The 18,731-nt window shown below is 36.3% G+C and overlaps 1 protein-coding gene and 1 long non-coding RNA gene across 2 annotated transcripts; both read left to right on the forward strand.

Moving 5' to 3' along the window:
* The first annotated feature begins 1,217 nt into the window (after positions 1 to 1,217).
* Positions 1,218 to 2,982, forward strand: LOC139936549 (uncharacterized). Its single transcript, XR_011785971.1, has 3 exons — positions 1,218 to 1,362; positions 2,007 to 2,135; positions 2,714 to 2,982. It is a non-coding gene; the product is annotated as an uncharacterized lncRNA (long non-coding RNA).
* Positions 2,983 to 9,146: 6,164 nt separating this feature from the next.
* LOC139936440 (uncharacterized) lies at positions 9,147 to 18,069 on the forward strand. The gene is made up of 6 exons (XM_071931258.1): positions 9,147 to 9,307; positions 10,219 to 10,229; positions 13,815 to 13,944; positions 16,439 to 16,557; positions 17,053 to 17,166; positions 17,946 to 18,069. The coding sequence occupies exons 1-6, from the start codon at positions 9,147 to 9,149 to the stop codon at positions 17,987 to 17,989; spliced, it is 579 nt and encodes a 192-aa protein (XP_071787359.1). The 3' UTR covers positions 17,990 to 18,069.
* The last annotated feature ends 662 nt before the right edge of the window (positions 18,070 to 18,731 follow it).

Consider the following 18,731-nt stretch of genomic DNA (forward strand, 5'->3'; position numbering starts at 1 on the left):
GATCCTTTAAAAGTAGATTAAAATGATTCACTCAAAAATGTGTGGTTTTTACATTTACTTTGTGAACTAACATGGTCCGACAGTGGCATTTTGTTGAATGGGATTACTCTATGATTGGTTTTTGGATAAGAACGTTGATAGTTTGCTATTTTATAGTTTGTGTTCTTGAATGAAGATAAACCAAGCACATGTGTGGTTTTTACCGACTTAAAAACTGCTGTTTTTCAGCGTGAATCGCCAGTGACGGCGTGGGGGCTAGTGTTGCATAGTGACCCATCAAAACACGTTCTGCTAATTACGGTGCACACAATATAGGGGGATGTGGCTATAGTTTTATAGCTATGAAGTTTGTTTAGTTGGTTTGACTTCATTATATTGATTTTCAGGCAGTAATAGAATATTAATGAGGTTGTTTGTTGTTGTATGTATAGTTGTTAAAGCCATTGGACCCTTTCGGTTCAGACAAAAATAAAAAGGTTCACAGATTTACAAATAACTTACAGGGTTTACAGAAGGCAGTGGTGAAAGACTTCTCTTGAATTATTATTCAATGAAATGCTTTACTTTTTGAGAAAACAGCAAAACATTATTAATTCTCGTTACGAGAATTACGGATTTATTTGAAACACATGTCATGACACGGCGAAACGCGCGGAAACAAGGGTGGGTTTTTTCGTGTTTTCTCCCGACTCCGATGACCAATTGAGCCTAAATTTTCACAGGTTTGTTATTTGATATAGAAGTTGTGGTACACAAAGTGTGGGCCTTGGAAAACACTGTTTACCGAAAGGGTCCAATGACTTTAAAATGAATTGGTATATTTTATTCTATTTGTTCTGGAGAAAAAAAATATTTATTTATTGTGGATGTCTGACAAATGATACTTTTGATAATGATGGGATAATGATCAATTGATGTGTCTCCTTGTTGATTATTTTCATAAAAGGTGTTATATTGTGAGGACTTGTGACAAGTGGGTTAACTTAATTAATATTTGTATACTATTTTATTATCTAGTAGTAGTACTCTAGCTAGGCCCTATATATAAAATAATGAAAGCCAGTCAACTCATAATTAATTTCAAATGCCAATATATTCGAATTTTCAGTGATCAGAATTGTCTGTAGGTGTGAATTAATTATACAGGGATATTTCAAAGATACTTGCAAGTAATTACTATTTTTTAAAGTACTAAAACTAAAGCCTTCAATAATAACAAATATTTTGTTTCATTCAGCAGGGAACGATATGTGAAAACCAGGAAATAATAACTGTAAAGCTGAAAAACGCGTTCCTGCTGGGTTTGTAACGGGAAATAACAAAATACTCTTTGAAAACTAGTCAGCACACTGTTCACACAAGGTAAATTTGTTTTTAATTAATTTGTTAATTATATTTTGGTCGTAAGCAAGTAAGTTTGCCACTAATTTTGTTGTGCACTGTAGGCTGGGCGACTAGTTAAATGTACTACTATACTCGACAAGTCGCAAGTTGCGACTACGACACTAGTTGAGACTAATTTTTAATTCTCAAGCAGCGTGTGTTGATTGTGGCAATGTTTGCCGCAGGCGTAATGTAGTCAAGTTCAAGTTGAAAGGATTGAAGGATTGTGCCACTTAAGTCTGAGTAAATTATGTTGTCGTGAGTAGTCGTAAACAACACAATTGGTTCAGGTAGTCACAGCCTATAATTATTTGAAGTAGTCACGACTATGTTTTTAGTAGTCATAGCGGCACGATCAACTTGGTAGTTGAAAAACAGTAGTCCCTACAAGTGCATTGCTTACAATTTTTTGCCTTATACTCAAATGTTACAGCCATACTGGCAAGCAAAAGATGTACGTATGCCTACTATGTAAGGCATATTATGTGCACAGTTCAGTGTATGCCTGTTGTTATAGTAGGCAAACCATAATACTATGATGTTACTTCCAAATTTAAATTCCCTCCATAAGTTTGTTTTACTATTTGAATTTATAAACATATGAATGTTCTTTATATTTTTAGAAGGTGGTTCAAGCCCTGTTTATGACACTCTTCTTGAACATTTCCTAGATGCCCTGTCTCCTCAAACCAAATTTGGAATCTATTGACATGAGTCAAACACAGACCCGTTGGCATCTGAAAGTGCAGCAGGTAAGACCCAGTTACTTCAAGTCAAGTTTACACTGGTGATATTAGGTGAAAATGTTTAAGTGTCAGTTTCACTGTCCAACTAAATTCAACTTGTGTTAACTCTCACAAAGGAGGAAGCATTTTATTTTGTTAACTTTTCATTGTAATAGCAATAATAATAATAATAACAGGTATTTAGAGACGTTCCCCATAGAAAACTATATCACAGCGCTTACAAAAACTGAAATGCACAATAAACATCAAAATCTTATCGGAAAAGCTACATACACAATGTTTGAAAAGAATGAGAAAAAGAGAAAGCTCAAATAGGGGAAAATGTGTTTTCAGAAATTGGTCTGTGGATTTAGCGGCTTTAATGAAAGAAGGGATGTTGTTCCATGCTGTGTATTTTTAGCACATTTTGAGTGTAGATATCAAGAACCAATTACTAAAAGATAGAGTTTAAAAAGGGTTCAACTTCAGTTGAAATTCTGGATTTAAATATTATATACATGTATATAATTATCAATCACCATTGTATCATTTTATAAAAAGTGTCAGAACCATTATGATTTGTATTTTTATTTTTTATATTTTAGGATTCGGATTCTTTAATTTCTCAAGAGTTGCAAGCCAAGTGAACAGTTGAATAGCAGCAGCAGCAACATCAACAAACAGAGGCAGCTTGAGCTTATGTAAGAAACTTTGGATGTCCAGAGAGGCATGATAGTACATGTATGTCTGTAACTCTTTGCATTAGTAAACTTGTAGTCTGTTTGGTCTAGAAATTGTTGTTTGAAAATACTTTGACAATATCTTAAAGGAACACGTTGCCTTGGATCGGACGAGTTGGTCTATAAAAAGCGTTTGAAACCGTTTGTTATGAAATGCATATGGTTAGGAAGATGTTTTTAAAGAAGAATATAATGATCCACACAAGTATCACTCAAAACTGTATGGTTTACTTTTTACGTCGCGAACTATCACGGTCGCCCATTTATGGGAGTCAAAAGTTTGACTCCCATAAATGGCCGACCGTGTTATTGGATGAGGTAAAAAGAAAACCACGCATTTTCGAGGCATATTTGTGTAGATCATTGTATTCTACTTTTACAACATCTTTCGAACCATGTGCATTTTATAACAAACGGTTACAAAACGCTTTTCAAAGACCAACTCGACCGATCCAAGGCAAAGTGTTCCTTTAAACAGTACATTCAATGTATTTATCTTAATTACTATTTATTAAGAGTGTCTTCATTTTAAGTATGGACAAATAAGCTTATCTATTTAAGCATACATTATGAACTTCACAATAGTATGCCTTTTGTGAGCCTTTCCATGTGTTCACCTAATTCAAGTAAATGAGAATAAATTTATACAAATGTGAACTGATCATCGTAAAAAAAAATTACTCAAACTGCATCTGCAAATTTTATTAAACTTAACATAAAGCTTTTACAAAGTGAAGCAACAATATTGTTTGTCTTGCAGTGGTTACATTTTATTTCATGCACACCATGCAAAGCCTTAAATACTAATGTGTACAACATAAATTATCTCTTCAAAAAAGCATTTGTAACATTAAATTCTTTTTATAAATAAACATCTGAAAAAGAGTTGCTTCTTCAGAGAAAATAAATCGCAAATAAAATGGTTTGTTTTTGTATTTCTTACAGTGTTTACATGAATTCAAGAATTAAACAAAGAATATGCAAATACTCATTATTTGCTCTAACCAAATCCCCAGCTGCAGCTGCTACAATGTTCTCCTATCCTGCATTGATGAACAACCTCTCTGTGTATCTTGCTCTGCTGCTGGATTTGATGAAAATTATATTATTCATTTCTCAGATGATAAAGTTATCCTTATTATTACCCTGATGCAGGGGCGTCAATCCGTCTTGAAAGGTGGGGGGGACATAACATTTATGGCGTGGGGTCCGAATTTTTTAGTCCGTAGATGCTCTCTGGTGCAATCTATGGAGTCTGAGGGGTGATGTTCCCCCCTCTCAGATTTAATGCCTATTTCAAGCTATGATGCACCTATTTTTGCTATTATGGTTATTGTACCTAAAAAACAACTCAATTATAGCTTTGTAATATCCATTTTGTTTCTGCATTCTAATGCTCAGACGGCAGTTCATCCCTGGTGGGTATTAAAGATGGAGCCTGCTATAAAGCGGAATGCGAAGCCTTTTACGGGCTTGGGTCCAGGCCTAAGGGCTCGGGAAAATTTTGCATTCTAGATGTTCTGTGGTGCAATCTAGGCCAATAAGAGGCATACAGAATGTAACAGAACATCTGTAAAATGTGAGCAGCAGTAGAACCTTTTGGGTTGACAGCATCTTCAAGTGCGGGTCTTTGAACCAAGTTTTAGCAAGTTTTTGCAATCTAGGCCAATTTTGAGGGGGAACAATTGATATAGTGTCCCCCACTGTTGAAAAATTTGTGTCATCTTTGCCCACAGGATTAATGCCCATATAGGGACACCGGGTTTTGTCTTACACAGGGCAAAACTTGGGCTTCATGATAAAGGTGGTCAAAAAGGTGGGGGGGAACATTTGATATTGTGTCCCCCACCCTCCAAAGTTGGGGGGGACATGTCCCCCTGTCCCACCCCTGATTGACACCCTTGCCCTGATGCAGTGTATTCGCAATGCTGCAGCCATAAATCCCACTTGCAAATCACTAAACTTCATCTACTAGGGTTCTTCTCATCTCCAAAATCCCTCTCCTCGCACAAAGCATTTATTTTCCCTTCAAGAAGTTGAAACGCCATCATTTTGTCGAGATGATTTGTTTACCCCACTACACACAGTTCCCCAAAAAGTTTAATTTTAGTGTTCATGAATTTTTCACCTGTCACTTAAGATTAAGATTAATTGTCTTACTCCTACAATTGATCTAGGACCGTGTGAGGCCAAGATTGATTCAGAGTGAAATTAAGTTTGATATTGATCTTAACTTTCTTTATAAAACGGAGATAAGATTAATTGTAAATTTGAGTAGTTTAAGATTAATTGTTGGGAGATAAGATTGATATTTGGCAGATAAAATTAATTGTAAAGCTTTATGAAACACCCCCCCCCCTCCCCTTTTTTTTTTAAGAACAATTTTTGCAGACCATTAGTTCACAAGGTGAAAACAAATCCACACAGATTTGAACACAGTGTAAATAGTTTGTAGCCCGACTTCTTAGAACATGTTCAACCCAGATTCACATTATAACAAACGCTTTTGTAGCCCAAATTGGCAAATGTTGAATTACCTTACACTTAAAGACACTGGACACTATTGGTAATTGTCAAAGACCAGTCTTCTCACTTGATGTATCTCAATTGGTCGTAGAAGTTGAGAGATAATTATGAAAGACTAAAAAACACTTTTGTGACACGAATTTGCTTTCAGTTGTTTGATTTCAAGACCTCAAATTCTATTTTTGAGGTCTCAAAATCAAATTTTGTGAAAAACTTCTTGAAAACTACGTAACTTCAAAGGGAACCGTTTCTCACAATGTTGTATACTATCAACCTCTCCCCAATACTTGTTACCAAGTAAGGTTTTATGCTAATAATTACTTTTGAGTATTACCAACAGTGTCCATTACCTTTAAAGGGACATTGCTTTTGGATTGCGTTTTTTGCTTTTGGAGTGGGTAATTTGGGCTTTAGAATGTGCTCTCTATGGAATGAATATGGTTGGAAAGATTCAACATTAGAAAATGGTGAGCCTCACAATTCATGCAATTATACCTGAAAATTTACTGGTTTTCCTTTGACCCCCTTGAACTAACACAGTTTGCCTTTTTGCTGAAGCAAATTGTTTTACTCCACAAAGAAAATGGCGGACCATTGTAGTTCACAAAGTAAAAGAAAAACTACACAGTTTTGCACTACAGTTTTGCGGGGGCACCTCACAACCAGATTCATGTTGTAACATGCTTTTATAGTCTAAGGGTCCAGTCTAAAAGCAATTTGTTTATTCTAGGCACTGGACACTCTTGGTAATTACTCAAAATAATTGTTAGCATAAAGGTGTCGAGCATTGTACAGCTGTTGATAGTATGAAACATCGTGAGAAATGGCTCTCTCTAAAGTAATGTAGTTTAAAGGAAACGTTGCCTTGGATCGGTCGAGTTTGTCTTTGAAAAGCATTTGTAAAAGTAGAATACAATGATCCGCACAAACATGCCTCGAATTTGTGTGGTTTTCCTTTTACCTCGTCGACTAACACGTCGGCCATTTATGGGGGTCAAAATTTTGACCCCCATAATTGGACGACCATGTTAGTTCGCACACTGAGGAAGAAGTGATTCTCACTAAAATATTTGAATTCAAGGCATCTGAAGACTGGTCGTTGATAATAACCAAAGGTGTCCCTTGCCTTTAAAGGACTTGTGAATGATTATTTAACTATTGCGATTGAAATTGTTGAATTTTGAGATGTGTTGAGTTTAAAAACAAGTTTTAACGACACATGGTTGCATTTGTGCATGATTGCATTTGTGCACAAATGCATACCTGCTTCGTTAATAACATAATATTTCAAATTACTCAACTGAATTTGAAGTTATTTTTGTATTCGAAGCAATTATGATCTATCCAGCCTATTTAAATTAACCTATTTAAATTAACCTATTTAGCATATAACACGTTCAGTAAGCAATTTATGACTTAAAGTTGCAAAATTAATCAAAATAATGTTTCATTGCAATCGTTCATTAGGAACTATGCAAAAGCCCTTAGAATGAATCATGCGTTAATTCAATGACTTCTGGGTGTCTGAAAATTTTTAACTTAAAGGCAGTGGACACTATTGGTTATTACTCAAAATAGATATTATCATAAAACCTTAATTGCTGATAATGAGTAATGGGGAGTGGTTGATAGTATAAAACATTGTGAAAAACAGCTCCCTCTGAAGCGACGTAGTTTTCGAGAAAGGAGTAATCAAGTTCCACGAATCTGATTTCGATGCACCTCAGATTTAGAATTTGAGGTCTCGAAATCAAGCATCTGAAAGCACACAACTAAGTGTGACGATACTGCGACAAAGATGTTTGTCCTTCATTAATATCTCGCAACTTCGACAACCAATTTATTGAGTTCAAATTTTCACAGGTTTGTTCTTTTATGCATATGTTGAGCTACACCAACTATGAACACTATCCTTTGACAATTACCAGCAGTGTCCAGTGTCTTTAAAACAAATTATTATAAAAAAAACTTTAACTAAAAAAGAGCTTTAATAGATGTAAAAAACAGCTGTTTAATAGAGAAATGATGAATTATGTATGTATCCCCATGGTGTTACCGCAAACCTCTCTTAGTTTATACTTGCACCATGCAAAGTTTCAAATCCTACTGACGTCATTTGTGTAGAGTACATTAATTTGCCTGGAGGTGAAAAGCAAAAAATGCACATTGGCCTATCCTGTGCGCTGCGCATGTGGTGACGGATAGGTTGTGTCCATCAGAAGAATTGGCAACAGCGCCACCATGGGTCTAGGAGACTGTTCTGTTATTTAATCTATAAGCAGGCACCTTGCTTTGATAGCCTGAACTACTGACGTCACACTTCGAGGCTCGTGAACAATGCCAGAGACCGGCCTCTAAATCAGCACGTACATTCACCTCTAACCTACATTCATTTCACATTGAGATCTGCAGTCAAAATCTACACCAACATAACATGCAAGTACATCCACATGTATCCACAGTACATGTACTGTAAACATTATACCACACACATGAACACATCCAGATGACCGAAAGTCAGCTTTCCAAATCTGTGTTAAGTAGGATTTGAAACTTTCCATGGTGGAAATAAGATATAGAAGAGTTTGCGGTAACACAATGTAATAACAATCTCTAAATGAGTTGGGGTGGTTCTGAAACGAACCGTTTGATTAACTTGACGTTTCGATCAGTATGCTCTGATCGTCTTCTGGAGAATAACTCGACGTTTGGAACAGTATGCTCTGATCGTCTTCTGGAGATCTCCAGAAGACGATCAGAGCATACGATCAAGTTAATCCAACGGTTCTTTTCAGAACCACCCCAACTCATTTACAGATTGTTATTACATGGTGTTACCGCAAACTCTTCTATATCATATCTATGTTATGATTGGTTGTCGGAGGTGACCTCAGACCAATCGAAAACAAACCCAGCAACGGTAGCTTTAGTCACTGCATTGATCCAATGGTATCATTTTATCCAATGGAATCATTGGATCTGAGTATAGCAGGTACTGTCTTTATCCTTACGGATAAAGACAGGGGCCCAGTCTAGCACTTTGATGACATAGTGCATGTATCATGTTTACATGTATGTTAATAGCTAAATCATCAGTAGTACTTAGTAATATGATTCTTAATTTCAGGCGATCACACCCCAATCACATCCCCAATTTCCAACACCAAGCATTATTTAAAAGTACCTGTCAATTTAATCTTATTTCACATATCTTTACAAAACTTAACATTAAAACTACAAGTACTCAAGGGAAATACACACAACTAAGTAATTCATAATTGTAAAAAAATATTTAAGAAGAATGTAATAAATTTGAAAAACGAAATCATAATCAGTACTTTAATTGTTAAACTTTAAAAAAAGAGCATTTTGTGAACGCAATCGGAAATCTAATATCTTCTGAAGGAAGTTATGTACATGTAGAAGGGTTGGTTTATGTATCAGTGCAATTTAAAATAAACACCATAAAGGGCATTTAGTGTGAAATTAACTGTATAAAAAATACAATGTTATAATAGATGTTAAATTTGCATCAGGGATACAGAATATTCATTTACCCATATACCACCGTGTGTAAAGGCCGGTTTAAAGTCAGATAAAACCAAAATGAATATAACCAAAGATTAAAGAGCGCCGAATGCGCAAGATGGGGAACTGAAGCTTGTTTAACGTGAAATAGGCATGGGCGCCATTTCAGCAAGTGAATGTTTTGGTCATTGTCTGCACTGAACTGCACTGATCTATTGTTGAATCGAAAGAGTTACTTGCCAAAATGGCGTCAATGTTTTGTTTCCCATTGATAGGCATGAAAGAATGTTCCCCCAAGGCAATGCCTGCAGTGAACCATCAGAACATTCTGCCGTCCTTGTATTTGTCAGACATTTCAAAACTAGGCTTTCTGGCAGCTGTTAATGCCCCATATTGGTTTGCTCCGTATCCATTACATTATTTCCATTTCACAAAACTCTTTACCAGGAGTAATCAAGTTCCACGAATCTGATTTCGAGACCTCAGATTTAGAATTTGAGGTCTCGAAATCAAGCATCTGAAAGCACACAACTAAGTGTGACGATACTGCGACAAAGATGTTTGTCCTTCATTAATATCTCGCAACTTCGACAACCAATAATTGAGCTCAAATTTTCACAGGTTTGTTCTTTTATGCATATGTTGAGATACATGTACACCAACTATGAACACTATCCTTTGACAATTACCAGCAGTGTCCAGTGTCTTTAAAACAAATTATTATAAAAAAAAACTTTAACTAAAAAAGAGCTTAAATAGATGTAAAAAAGAGCTGTTTAATAGAGAAATGATGAATTATGTATGTATCCCCATGGTGTTACCGCAAACCTCTCTTAGTTTGTACTTGCACCATGCAAAGTTTCAAATCCTACTGACGTCATTTGTGTAGAGTACATTAATTTGCCTGGAGGTGAAAAGCAAAAAATGCACATTGGCCTATCCTGTGCGCAGCGCATGTGGTGACGGATAGGTTGTGTCCATCAGAAGAATTGGCAACAGCGCCACCATGGGTCTAGGAGACTGTTCTGTTATTTAATCTATAAGCAGGCACCTTGCTTTGATAGCCTGAACTACTGACGTCACACTTCGAGGCTCGTGAACAATGCCAGAGACCGGCCTCTAAATCAGCACGTACATTCACCTCTAACCTACATTCATTTCACATTGAGATCTGCAGTCAAATTCTACACCAACATAACATGCAAGTACATCCACATGTATCCACAGTACATGTACTGTAAACATTATACCACACACATGAACACATCCAGATGACCGAAAGTCAGCTTTCCAAATCTGTGTTCATTCACCAATAGAAGCACGCTCGGTAAGCCAAACTAGTAGAAAAGTGACTCTTTGGGTCAGCTCAGCTCTAAGTGTTGTTGTTTTGCAAGGTTTTTTTAAAACCCTGGGACCAATTTCATAGAGCTGCTTAAGCAGAAAATATTGCTTAAAATGTGTTTGCTAAGTAGATACAAGCAGGATACCAGACACAAGTTGTACATGTGACATGTTAGTTCGGCTGGTAACCTTGTTCTCGTAAGCATAATTTTCATTTACTTAGCAAATTTTGATGCTGTAGCAGCTCTATAAAATTGGGCCAGGTTTGTAGAGGTACTGAGCACACTTATTTTCTAAACACAGACAACAATTCTGCACATTGTATGCTGTAACAGCAATACAGTTCAACCTCTATGTTTAACCCATTGAAATATCATTTATCTGAAAACCACAGTCTATTTCCAGAACCAACACAACTCAAAAGAGATTTACACATGGAGCTTTCGGAAAAAAACTCACCGGATTATACTCCCACCATGCATAGTTTCAAATCCTACTTCATGCAAACACTGTTGTTTTATTTTATTTATTTTTTTTCACTCGTTTTTTTGCTTCTCATAACGTTTACATTAAAAGTTTAAAACAACCTTGACAATAATTTTAGAGCTGAGCTGACAGGTTTTACTTTGTGGTAGCAAGTAATGACTAAACATTGTTGCTTTAGTTTGCTAACACAGTTCTTTAGAAGTGCACTGCCCATTGTTGTAATACATGTAAGATGAATTACTTGATTTCTGTGGACGACAGTATTTGATATGGGGTTGGGGAAACTGGAAGTAGCAGGAGTTACTCTCCTAATATGTTTTCAAAGACATAATTGGTACGATATTTCAAACACCCATGTCGATGACGGAGCTCTAATGGATTACCATATTTTTTTATATTTTTTTAAGTTATCATTTTATTAATAGAGCCTTTGCAATGGCCACTACCATTTATGTTAAAATGGAACTGTGCACGCGTGTTCTGCGCATGACTCACAGCCAATGATAGCCTTTCATGCAAGCACATTTTCATCACGATGGCGGCCAATGCAAGGGGTCTTTTAACCCTATCAGTGCCCTGTAATAAAATAACTTGTAATGCCTTTCATTTTAAGCCTTAAAGGTACACTTTTGGTTATTGTGAAAGACCAGTCTTCTCACTTGGTGTATCCCATCATAACCATAAAATAACAAGCCTGTGAAAATTTTGGCTCAATTGGTCATCGAAGTTGGGAGAAAATGATGAAAGAAAAAACACCCTTGTTGGACGAAATTGTGTGCTTGCAGATAAAAATAAAAGACTTCTAGCTAGAAGTCTTTAATTATTTTGAGTGAAAAATTTCCTCTTTCTCAAAAACTACGTTACTTCAGAGGGAGTCGTTTCCCACAATGTTTTATACTACATGTATCAATAGCTCTTCAATGCTTGTTTCCAAGTCAGTTTTTACTTTAATATTTGTTTTGAGTAATTACCAAACGTGTACCTTCCCTTTAAACTATTACTTTTCTATAAATTGCAAATAAAAGATTTACAAATCATACCTGCAGTCAAGGCATACACAAGTCAAAACTACCCAATTTTTATTTGGGTTACAATGATTTCACAATGACTGTAATAAGTATTAGGCCTACTTGTTTTTCTAATTATTGGATCATAATTTATTTATTTGTGCAATAGATTATTATGAGACATTAAACGTTAGATGAGAGATTGGCTGTTGCCAGCTTATTTCCTCTAACAGGATTTGGGTACTTTTTGTAACACAAAACACAATGTCCACAGATTTACATAAAACTTACACCGTTTGAAGATAATGATAGTCGAAAGCGTACCTTAAAATATTAGTTGCTGAGGTGCTGTAGTTTTTGAGAAAGGACTAAAACAATGTAATGAAAATACGTTTTTACATGCTAAAATATTTTTCGTCTCATTATCACTGAGACAAAAGTTATAATATTTTCAGAGAAGCTTTCTACCATCATTATCTTCAAACTGTGTAAGGTTAATGTTAATCTGTGGACATTGTGTTTTTTGTCCTACAAAAAGTACACAGACCCTTTAAAGGAGTTCGCTTGCTAGGAAGATCATCTAACCAAACAATAATAATTATAATAATACCATTTATATAGCGCCTTTTCTTAAGGTTACAAAGCGCTCAGAGAATGACAGGAAAAAACAAAAAAAGGGAATGCAAACAAACAGACAGACGTTAACTTTCACAAAGGTCAAGTTAAAGGAACACGTTGCCTTGGATCGGTCGAGTTGGTCTTTGAAAAGCATTTTGTGACCGTTTGTTATAAAATGCATATGGTTAGAAAGATGATGTAAAAGTAGAATACAATACAATCTACACAAATATGCCTCGAAATTGCGTGGTTTTCTTTTTACCTCGTCCAATAACACGGTCGGCCATTTATGGGAGTCAAAATTTTGACTCCCATAAATGGCCGACCGTGATAGTTTGCGACGTACAAAAAAAACCGTGCAATGTTGAGTGCTACTTGTGTGGATCATTATATTCTACTTTTAAAACACCTTTCTAATCATATATATATATATACATTTCATAACAAACGGTTTCAAACGCTTTTTATAGACCAACTCGTCCGATCCAAGGCAACGTGTTCCTTTAAGGTCAGGTGGATTGTTGTAGCCACTACAAATGCATACAATCAAGGCTCATTTAATCACCCCTGTCAATTTACAATCCAAAAATTAGTCATCCCAGGACATGGCTTAGGTTGAAGTTAATAATAGTGGCTTATTATTTATAGCGTGTATATCCATCACTTATCCGTCACTCAGTGACGCTTAAGGCGCTTTTAGTATACAGTATTTCCTGCAAGGTGTGTGGGACTATGTTTGAATTATGATATTTATTTATCTACTCATTTTACATAGCACCATGTAATGTAATATTATTTTAGAAGCATTTACAAACAATTCATAAATGTTTTCATGAAGAGGCACGTTACCACCACAATGTCTTGTGTTAAAGGCACTGGACAATATTGGTAATTACTCAAAATAATTGTTAGCATAAAAAACTTACTTTTGGTAACAAGCAATGGAGAGCTGCTGATACGTAGTATACAACATTGTGAGAAACGGCTTCCTCTAAAGTAACGTAGTTTTCGGGAAAGAAGTAATGTTCCACTAAAATAGTTGAATTTGATTTCAAAACCTCAGAATTAGATTTGTAGGTCCCGAAATCAAGCATCTGAAAGCACACAGGGTGTTTTTTCTTCCATTATTATCTTGCAACTCCGATGACCAATTGAGTTCAATATTACACAGGTTTATTATTTTATGCATATGTTGAGATACACTAAGCCAGATAACTGGTCTTAGACAATTACCAATTGTGTCCAGTGTCTTTAAGTGTTCTTAGTAACAGTCGTAGCTATAGCTGTGGCAGCCAATAAACCATTTTGAGGTATGATGGACACATCACTGCTGCACTAGGTGGTTTGGATACATTTTTTCTGTATGCACCCAATCCAAACTGTGCACTGTAATAGTTTCCACCATACTTCAAAAAGCCTGATTGCTGTATGTAACTTGAAATTGTTCTGGATATCCGTAGAGTCATTCCGACCCCCGGTCTTCCGTCACGGCCCGGACAAGGAAGGGTTCAGCCGGGGAAGTTTCTGTAATAACTTCAAGGAAGTCTTCGGATATCAAAAGAAATACTGGCTGCTTCCTATATTCACCAGGTAGGTTTTGGTTACTTGTATTGGCAGAATGGGATGATTCTTGGGTCCTTTTTCTTAAGTCTCCTGACGATGACTAGCGCAAGCTAGTCGAAGCGTAGAGACCCTTGACTCCGCGGTAGTGAAGTTAATAACGGACCACTAGAGGCTAAAGTAGTAGTTGCAGTCAATTTTTCTACCTTTTGCCCAGGTATGAGTTTAAAAGCAGGATAGTTCTTTTCAGAACTGAGAAGTCTCTTAAAATCCCAAATATCTACTCCGCGGTAGTAGAATAAAAAGCAAGACAGTTTTCTAAATAACAAAATCTTCCTAGCAAGTAGATACACACATGGTGTTACTGCAAACCAAATATGTATCCTTTTTCTTTGTCGCACGAGGCAACTTTTACAGGCAACTTCGAGGCAACCAACTACTTATGTACACTTCATGCAAAAGGAAGATTGTGATAACACAAATAAATGTGTTTTCTAACACTGCTCTTCTATCCCGTTAGAAAATAATAGAAAAATTGAAACCAGAATTGCTTTTCTTCTTGAAGATTTTATGGTCTAGACCTGGGGCCAATTTCATTGAGCTGCTTAAGCAAAAAATTTGCTTAAGCACGAAAATAGCTCGCTTATTTTACACATATTACTGGCCAAAATGTCATGCCATATACATTGCTTATGACTAGTATTTAGCTGTTGTTTACTTAGCATAACAATTGAGTGGAGTCTTGGCCGGTAATCTGATTTTACTAAGCAATGAATTTTTCGCTTAAGCAAAAATTTTTGCTTAAGCAGCTCTATGAAATTGGGCCCTGGTTGACTGTAAACTACCTGGTTCCTGAGAGCAGTGTACACTTTTTGACTACATGTATGGTGGCCCCGAAGGGACATCGCATAACGCAAACGTGTGCGCACACGTATGCAATGTCGTGAAACAAATCGCGAATATATGCGCACACGTATACAATATCGTGAAACAATTCGCGAATATGTGCGCACACGTATGCAATGTCGTGAAACAATTCGCGAATATGTGCGCACACGTATGCAATGTCGTGAAACAATTGGCGAATATGTGCGCACACGTATGCAATGTCGTGAAACAAATCGCGAATATGTGCGCACACGTATGCAATGTCGTGAAACAAATCGCGAATATGTGCGCACACGTATGCAATTTCGTGAACCAAATCGTGAATATGTGCGCACACGAGTGCGACTTGTTTTGCAATGTCGTGAATTTTATTGCATACCATGTTGCATACCATTAGGATGATGTCATAGTTGTGGATAATTTGTTACCGATCTAGGGAGTACTGTGGCGCTACAGCAGGCTCCCTCTGTAAAGCATGTGTATACCCAGGAACTTGGCACCAGGCCAAGGACGACCACACGCCTCGCTTGCCTCACAACAAAGACTACTGCTGCAATGACTACCGCCTATCTCACTGTTGGAAAGAAACCCCCCAGATCATTAGACATTTTATTCAAAGGTATGCAACATGGTATGCAATAAAATTCACGACATCGCAAATAATATTCGCAGACGTGTGCGCACATATTCGCGAATTGTTTCACGACATTGCATACGTGTGCGCACATATTCGCGAAATGTTTCACGACATTGCATACGTGTGCGCACATATTTGCGAATTGTTTCACGACATTGCATACGTGTGCGCACACGTTTGCGATATGCGATGTCCCTTCAGGGCCACCATATACATGTCATTATGTTGACTGCTTGTTGTCTTTATTTTTTAAGAACTTGTTGATTTTTAATTGTACAGTGCTTTGTAATGTTTATGCCTCTTTCTAAATAATTAATAATTAATATTATCATGTTATGTGTCTTGGTCTAGTTAAAGGAACACGTTGCCTTGGATCGGACGAGTTGGTCAAAACAAAAGCGTTTGTAACCGTTTTTTATAAAATGCATATGGTTGAAAAGATGTTTTAAAAGTAGAATACAATGATCCACACAAGTTTGCCTCGAAATTGCGTGATTTTCCTTCTACTGTGCGAACTAACATGGTCGGCCATTTATGGGAGTCAAAATTTTGACCCCCATAAATGGCCGACGTGTTAGTCGACGAGGTAAAAGGAAAACCACGCAATTTGGAGGCAGGTTTGTGTGGACCATTGTATTCTACTTTGACAACATCTTTCTACCCATATGCATTTTATAAAAAACGGTTACAAACGCTTTTCAAAGACCAACTCGACCGATCCGAGGCAACGTGTTCCTTTAACCAGACTCAAGTTCAGGTTGGGTCAAAATGTCAGATTGTGGGTTTCTGGTTATGGTCATGGCACTAGAGCAAGATACTTAACTATAATTGTTTAATGGGAAGGTCAATTGCAATCTAGGATCAAACTTTTCGTTTTACAATACATGCATCCATTTCTAAGAACTTCAGTACCTTCAAATATTTTAAGAACTCTTGATAACCTACCCTGTAGAGCAGAACTTTAATCAGACGTTTTCTTGCTGATGTTGTTTTTTACAGCAATGGTGATGGGGTGACGTATCCCATCCAAGCCAGGGACCAAGATTCAGATCGTCTTCTAGATGGAGATGTTGAGAGTGACATCGGCAGCGGCCCAGAGACTGAAGACAAGGGAGCAGGTAAGACCACGCTATTTATCGTGTATCTGGTATATGGTAAATGATGATGGCGCTGTCCAATTCAGTGAAACTCCAACACTGCAGCCCTGTTATCGGTAAAATTGAGCGTCTTATAATATACCATGTTGAGATAACTGGGTTTTAAATTTGATCGACTACTCTTTTTATTTGTTGTTACATTATGAAATAGTATTGTTAGATTTTTTTGATTGATTGATTAATTTTCTCAAGTGGTGTAAGTCAGAAATCCAGCGCTTTACTTTATTTTCAGCTTTTCAAACAAAAGTAGGCGTGAGATGCTGCGTTTTGTATATTAGAGTCACAAACTTGAGCTTTACAGGCCAACAGAGTGTATCTTTCAAACCATTCATCAGTTGACGTTGAGATTTTCAGAATGGGAAAGAGTAGCCCTCAATTTACTGGGAAGTTGCAATACATATCTCAAAGTTTTATTCCTATTGCTATTTTTATTTTATTTTTCCCCGCCTGGTTTAGGTAAGAAAGGTATAAGAGATAACATTAAGACCAGCCCATCGTACTCTACCATGGCTACGGGTGGTGCAGCTGGAGGCGGGGATCATGTTGCTCTGCATATGGATCCAGATGAAGGTACAACATTTTGTCAAGTTAAATTCCTCTCGTTACTGAATTGTTTAGACAAATACAACCACTGGTGACTGCACTGTCTGATGCAAAATTTATTATTATTATAATATATGTCGATTTTCTTTGTCTTTCTTTTCTTGGTGTAATCGGTAATCACGAACACTTTTTTGTATAGAGCCATTTAGTGCTCTGTAGGCATTAGGCATTTTGGATAATTCAACTCCAATTTTGAAGAGATTGCATAAATTAGTAGCAACCTTTTTTTGTTTTACCATCCCTGGAGAGATCCAATCCCGCTCTTCTAAATGATGCTTGTTGTGTTGTTGTGGTGTACTATTTAAACCTTGTGTGGAAATGTTTATTTTGTAATTTGTTTCATGTTCACTTTTATATTTTATAAGGAGTTGAATTTGGATCTATAGAGAATGAAGATATCATTTGTGCATTACCCATACTCCTTTTGTTGTGATTTTACTATTTTTATGTTGTGTTGAAATTGTTCTTTTTTCATGTTGTGCAAGTTTTCTTGAATATTGTTTAAATTTGTATTCATTCTTGTTGTGTACTTTTAGACTTACATTTATATATTTATTTATATAATGAGTAGGGTAGATGGCCTCAGCTTTCGATCCAAACTGGACCTTCTTTATATTTATTTATATATATACAACAATTTATATATAATCAACCTTTCAAAGTTTTACTTAACCTGTTACAAACATTTTCTTGATACTTGTTTCTAACCTCATCTACTACTGTTGTTGTACCCTTCTCTCTTTTAGGTGCACAGATCAATTTAGGAGTTGACGGCGAATTACAAAGATAAACATCTCCTTGAGTTCAACAACATCTTTTTATTTAATGGTATGTAGATTAAGTAGGATTAAGGATTCAAACTCATTTCAAGGCTTTTCGTGTGTTCCAATATGAAAGGAAAAACACCCTTGTTGCACTCATTTGTGTGCTTTCAGGCCTGAAAATTTCAGGCCTAAAAATAGGCCTGACATTTCAATTCTAGCCGAGTCTTTTATTGAAGCTAAACTGGCAACACACACACATAAACAAGGGTACTAGTTATGAATTATAAACATATTATAATGAACACTACTACAAACAATCCGGTGAAAAAACTATTTTAAAAGGGTTGTGATACCTTTTGTAGATCAGGTTTTTGGGCATGAAATGAATCCCTACTCACTGTGAATGAAAATGTTTGTACTATTTTCACGTAGAAGTTTCAGTAGTCATCAAGTTTTTGAGAAAAGCGTGAAAATCACTGAACAATGTTTTCAGGAGATTCGCATAAATCTGATGTACACGTATACTATGCTAAACTAATTTTCATCTCACTGAGAAGAAAATTGTCATTTCTCAAAAACTACAGCATCTCAGCTAGTAATATTTTGAGGGAAGCTTTCTACCATCATTGTCTTTAAACCAAGTAAGTTTATAGTAAATCTGTGTATATTTTTGTTTTGTGTCTTACAAAAATTACCCAGACCCAAGGTGACCTTAGTCCAACATTCATGGAAAATTTTGCATTCCAGTTTGAAAATGTGCGCGTAATT

Source organism: Asterias amurensis, chromosome 4, assembly GCF_032118995.1.
Source record: "Asterias amurensis chromosome 4, ASM3211899v1".
Lineage (NCBI taxonomy): Eukaryota > Metazoa > Echinodermata > Asteroidea > Forcipulatida > Asteriidae > Asterias > Asterias amurensis.

Coding starts and splice junctions, on each gene's coding strand:
- LOC139936440 (XM_071931258.1), top strand. CDS start 9,147: ATGGCGTCAATGTTTTGTTTCCCATTGATAGGCATGAAAGAATGTTCC. Junction 13,945..16,438: donor CTGCTTCCTATATTCACCAG/GTAGGTTTTGGT, acceptor TGTTTTTTACAG/CAATGGTGATGGGGTGACGT. Junction 17,167..17,945: donor GCATATGGATCCAGATGAAG/GTACAACATTTT, acceptor TCTCTCTTTTAG/GTGCACAGATCAATTTAGGA.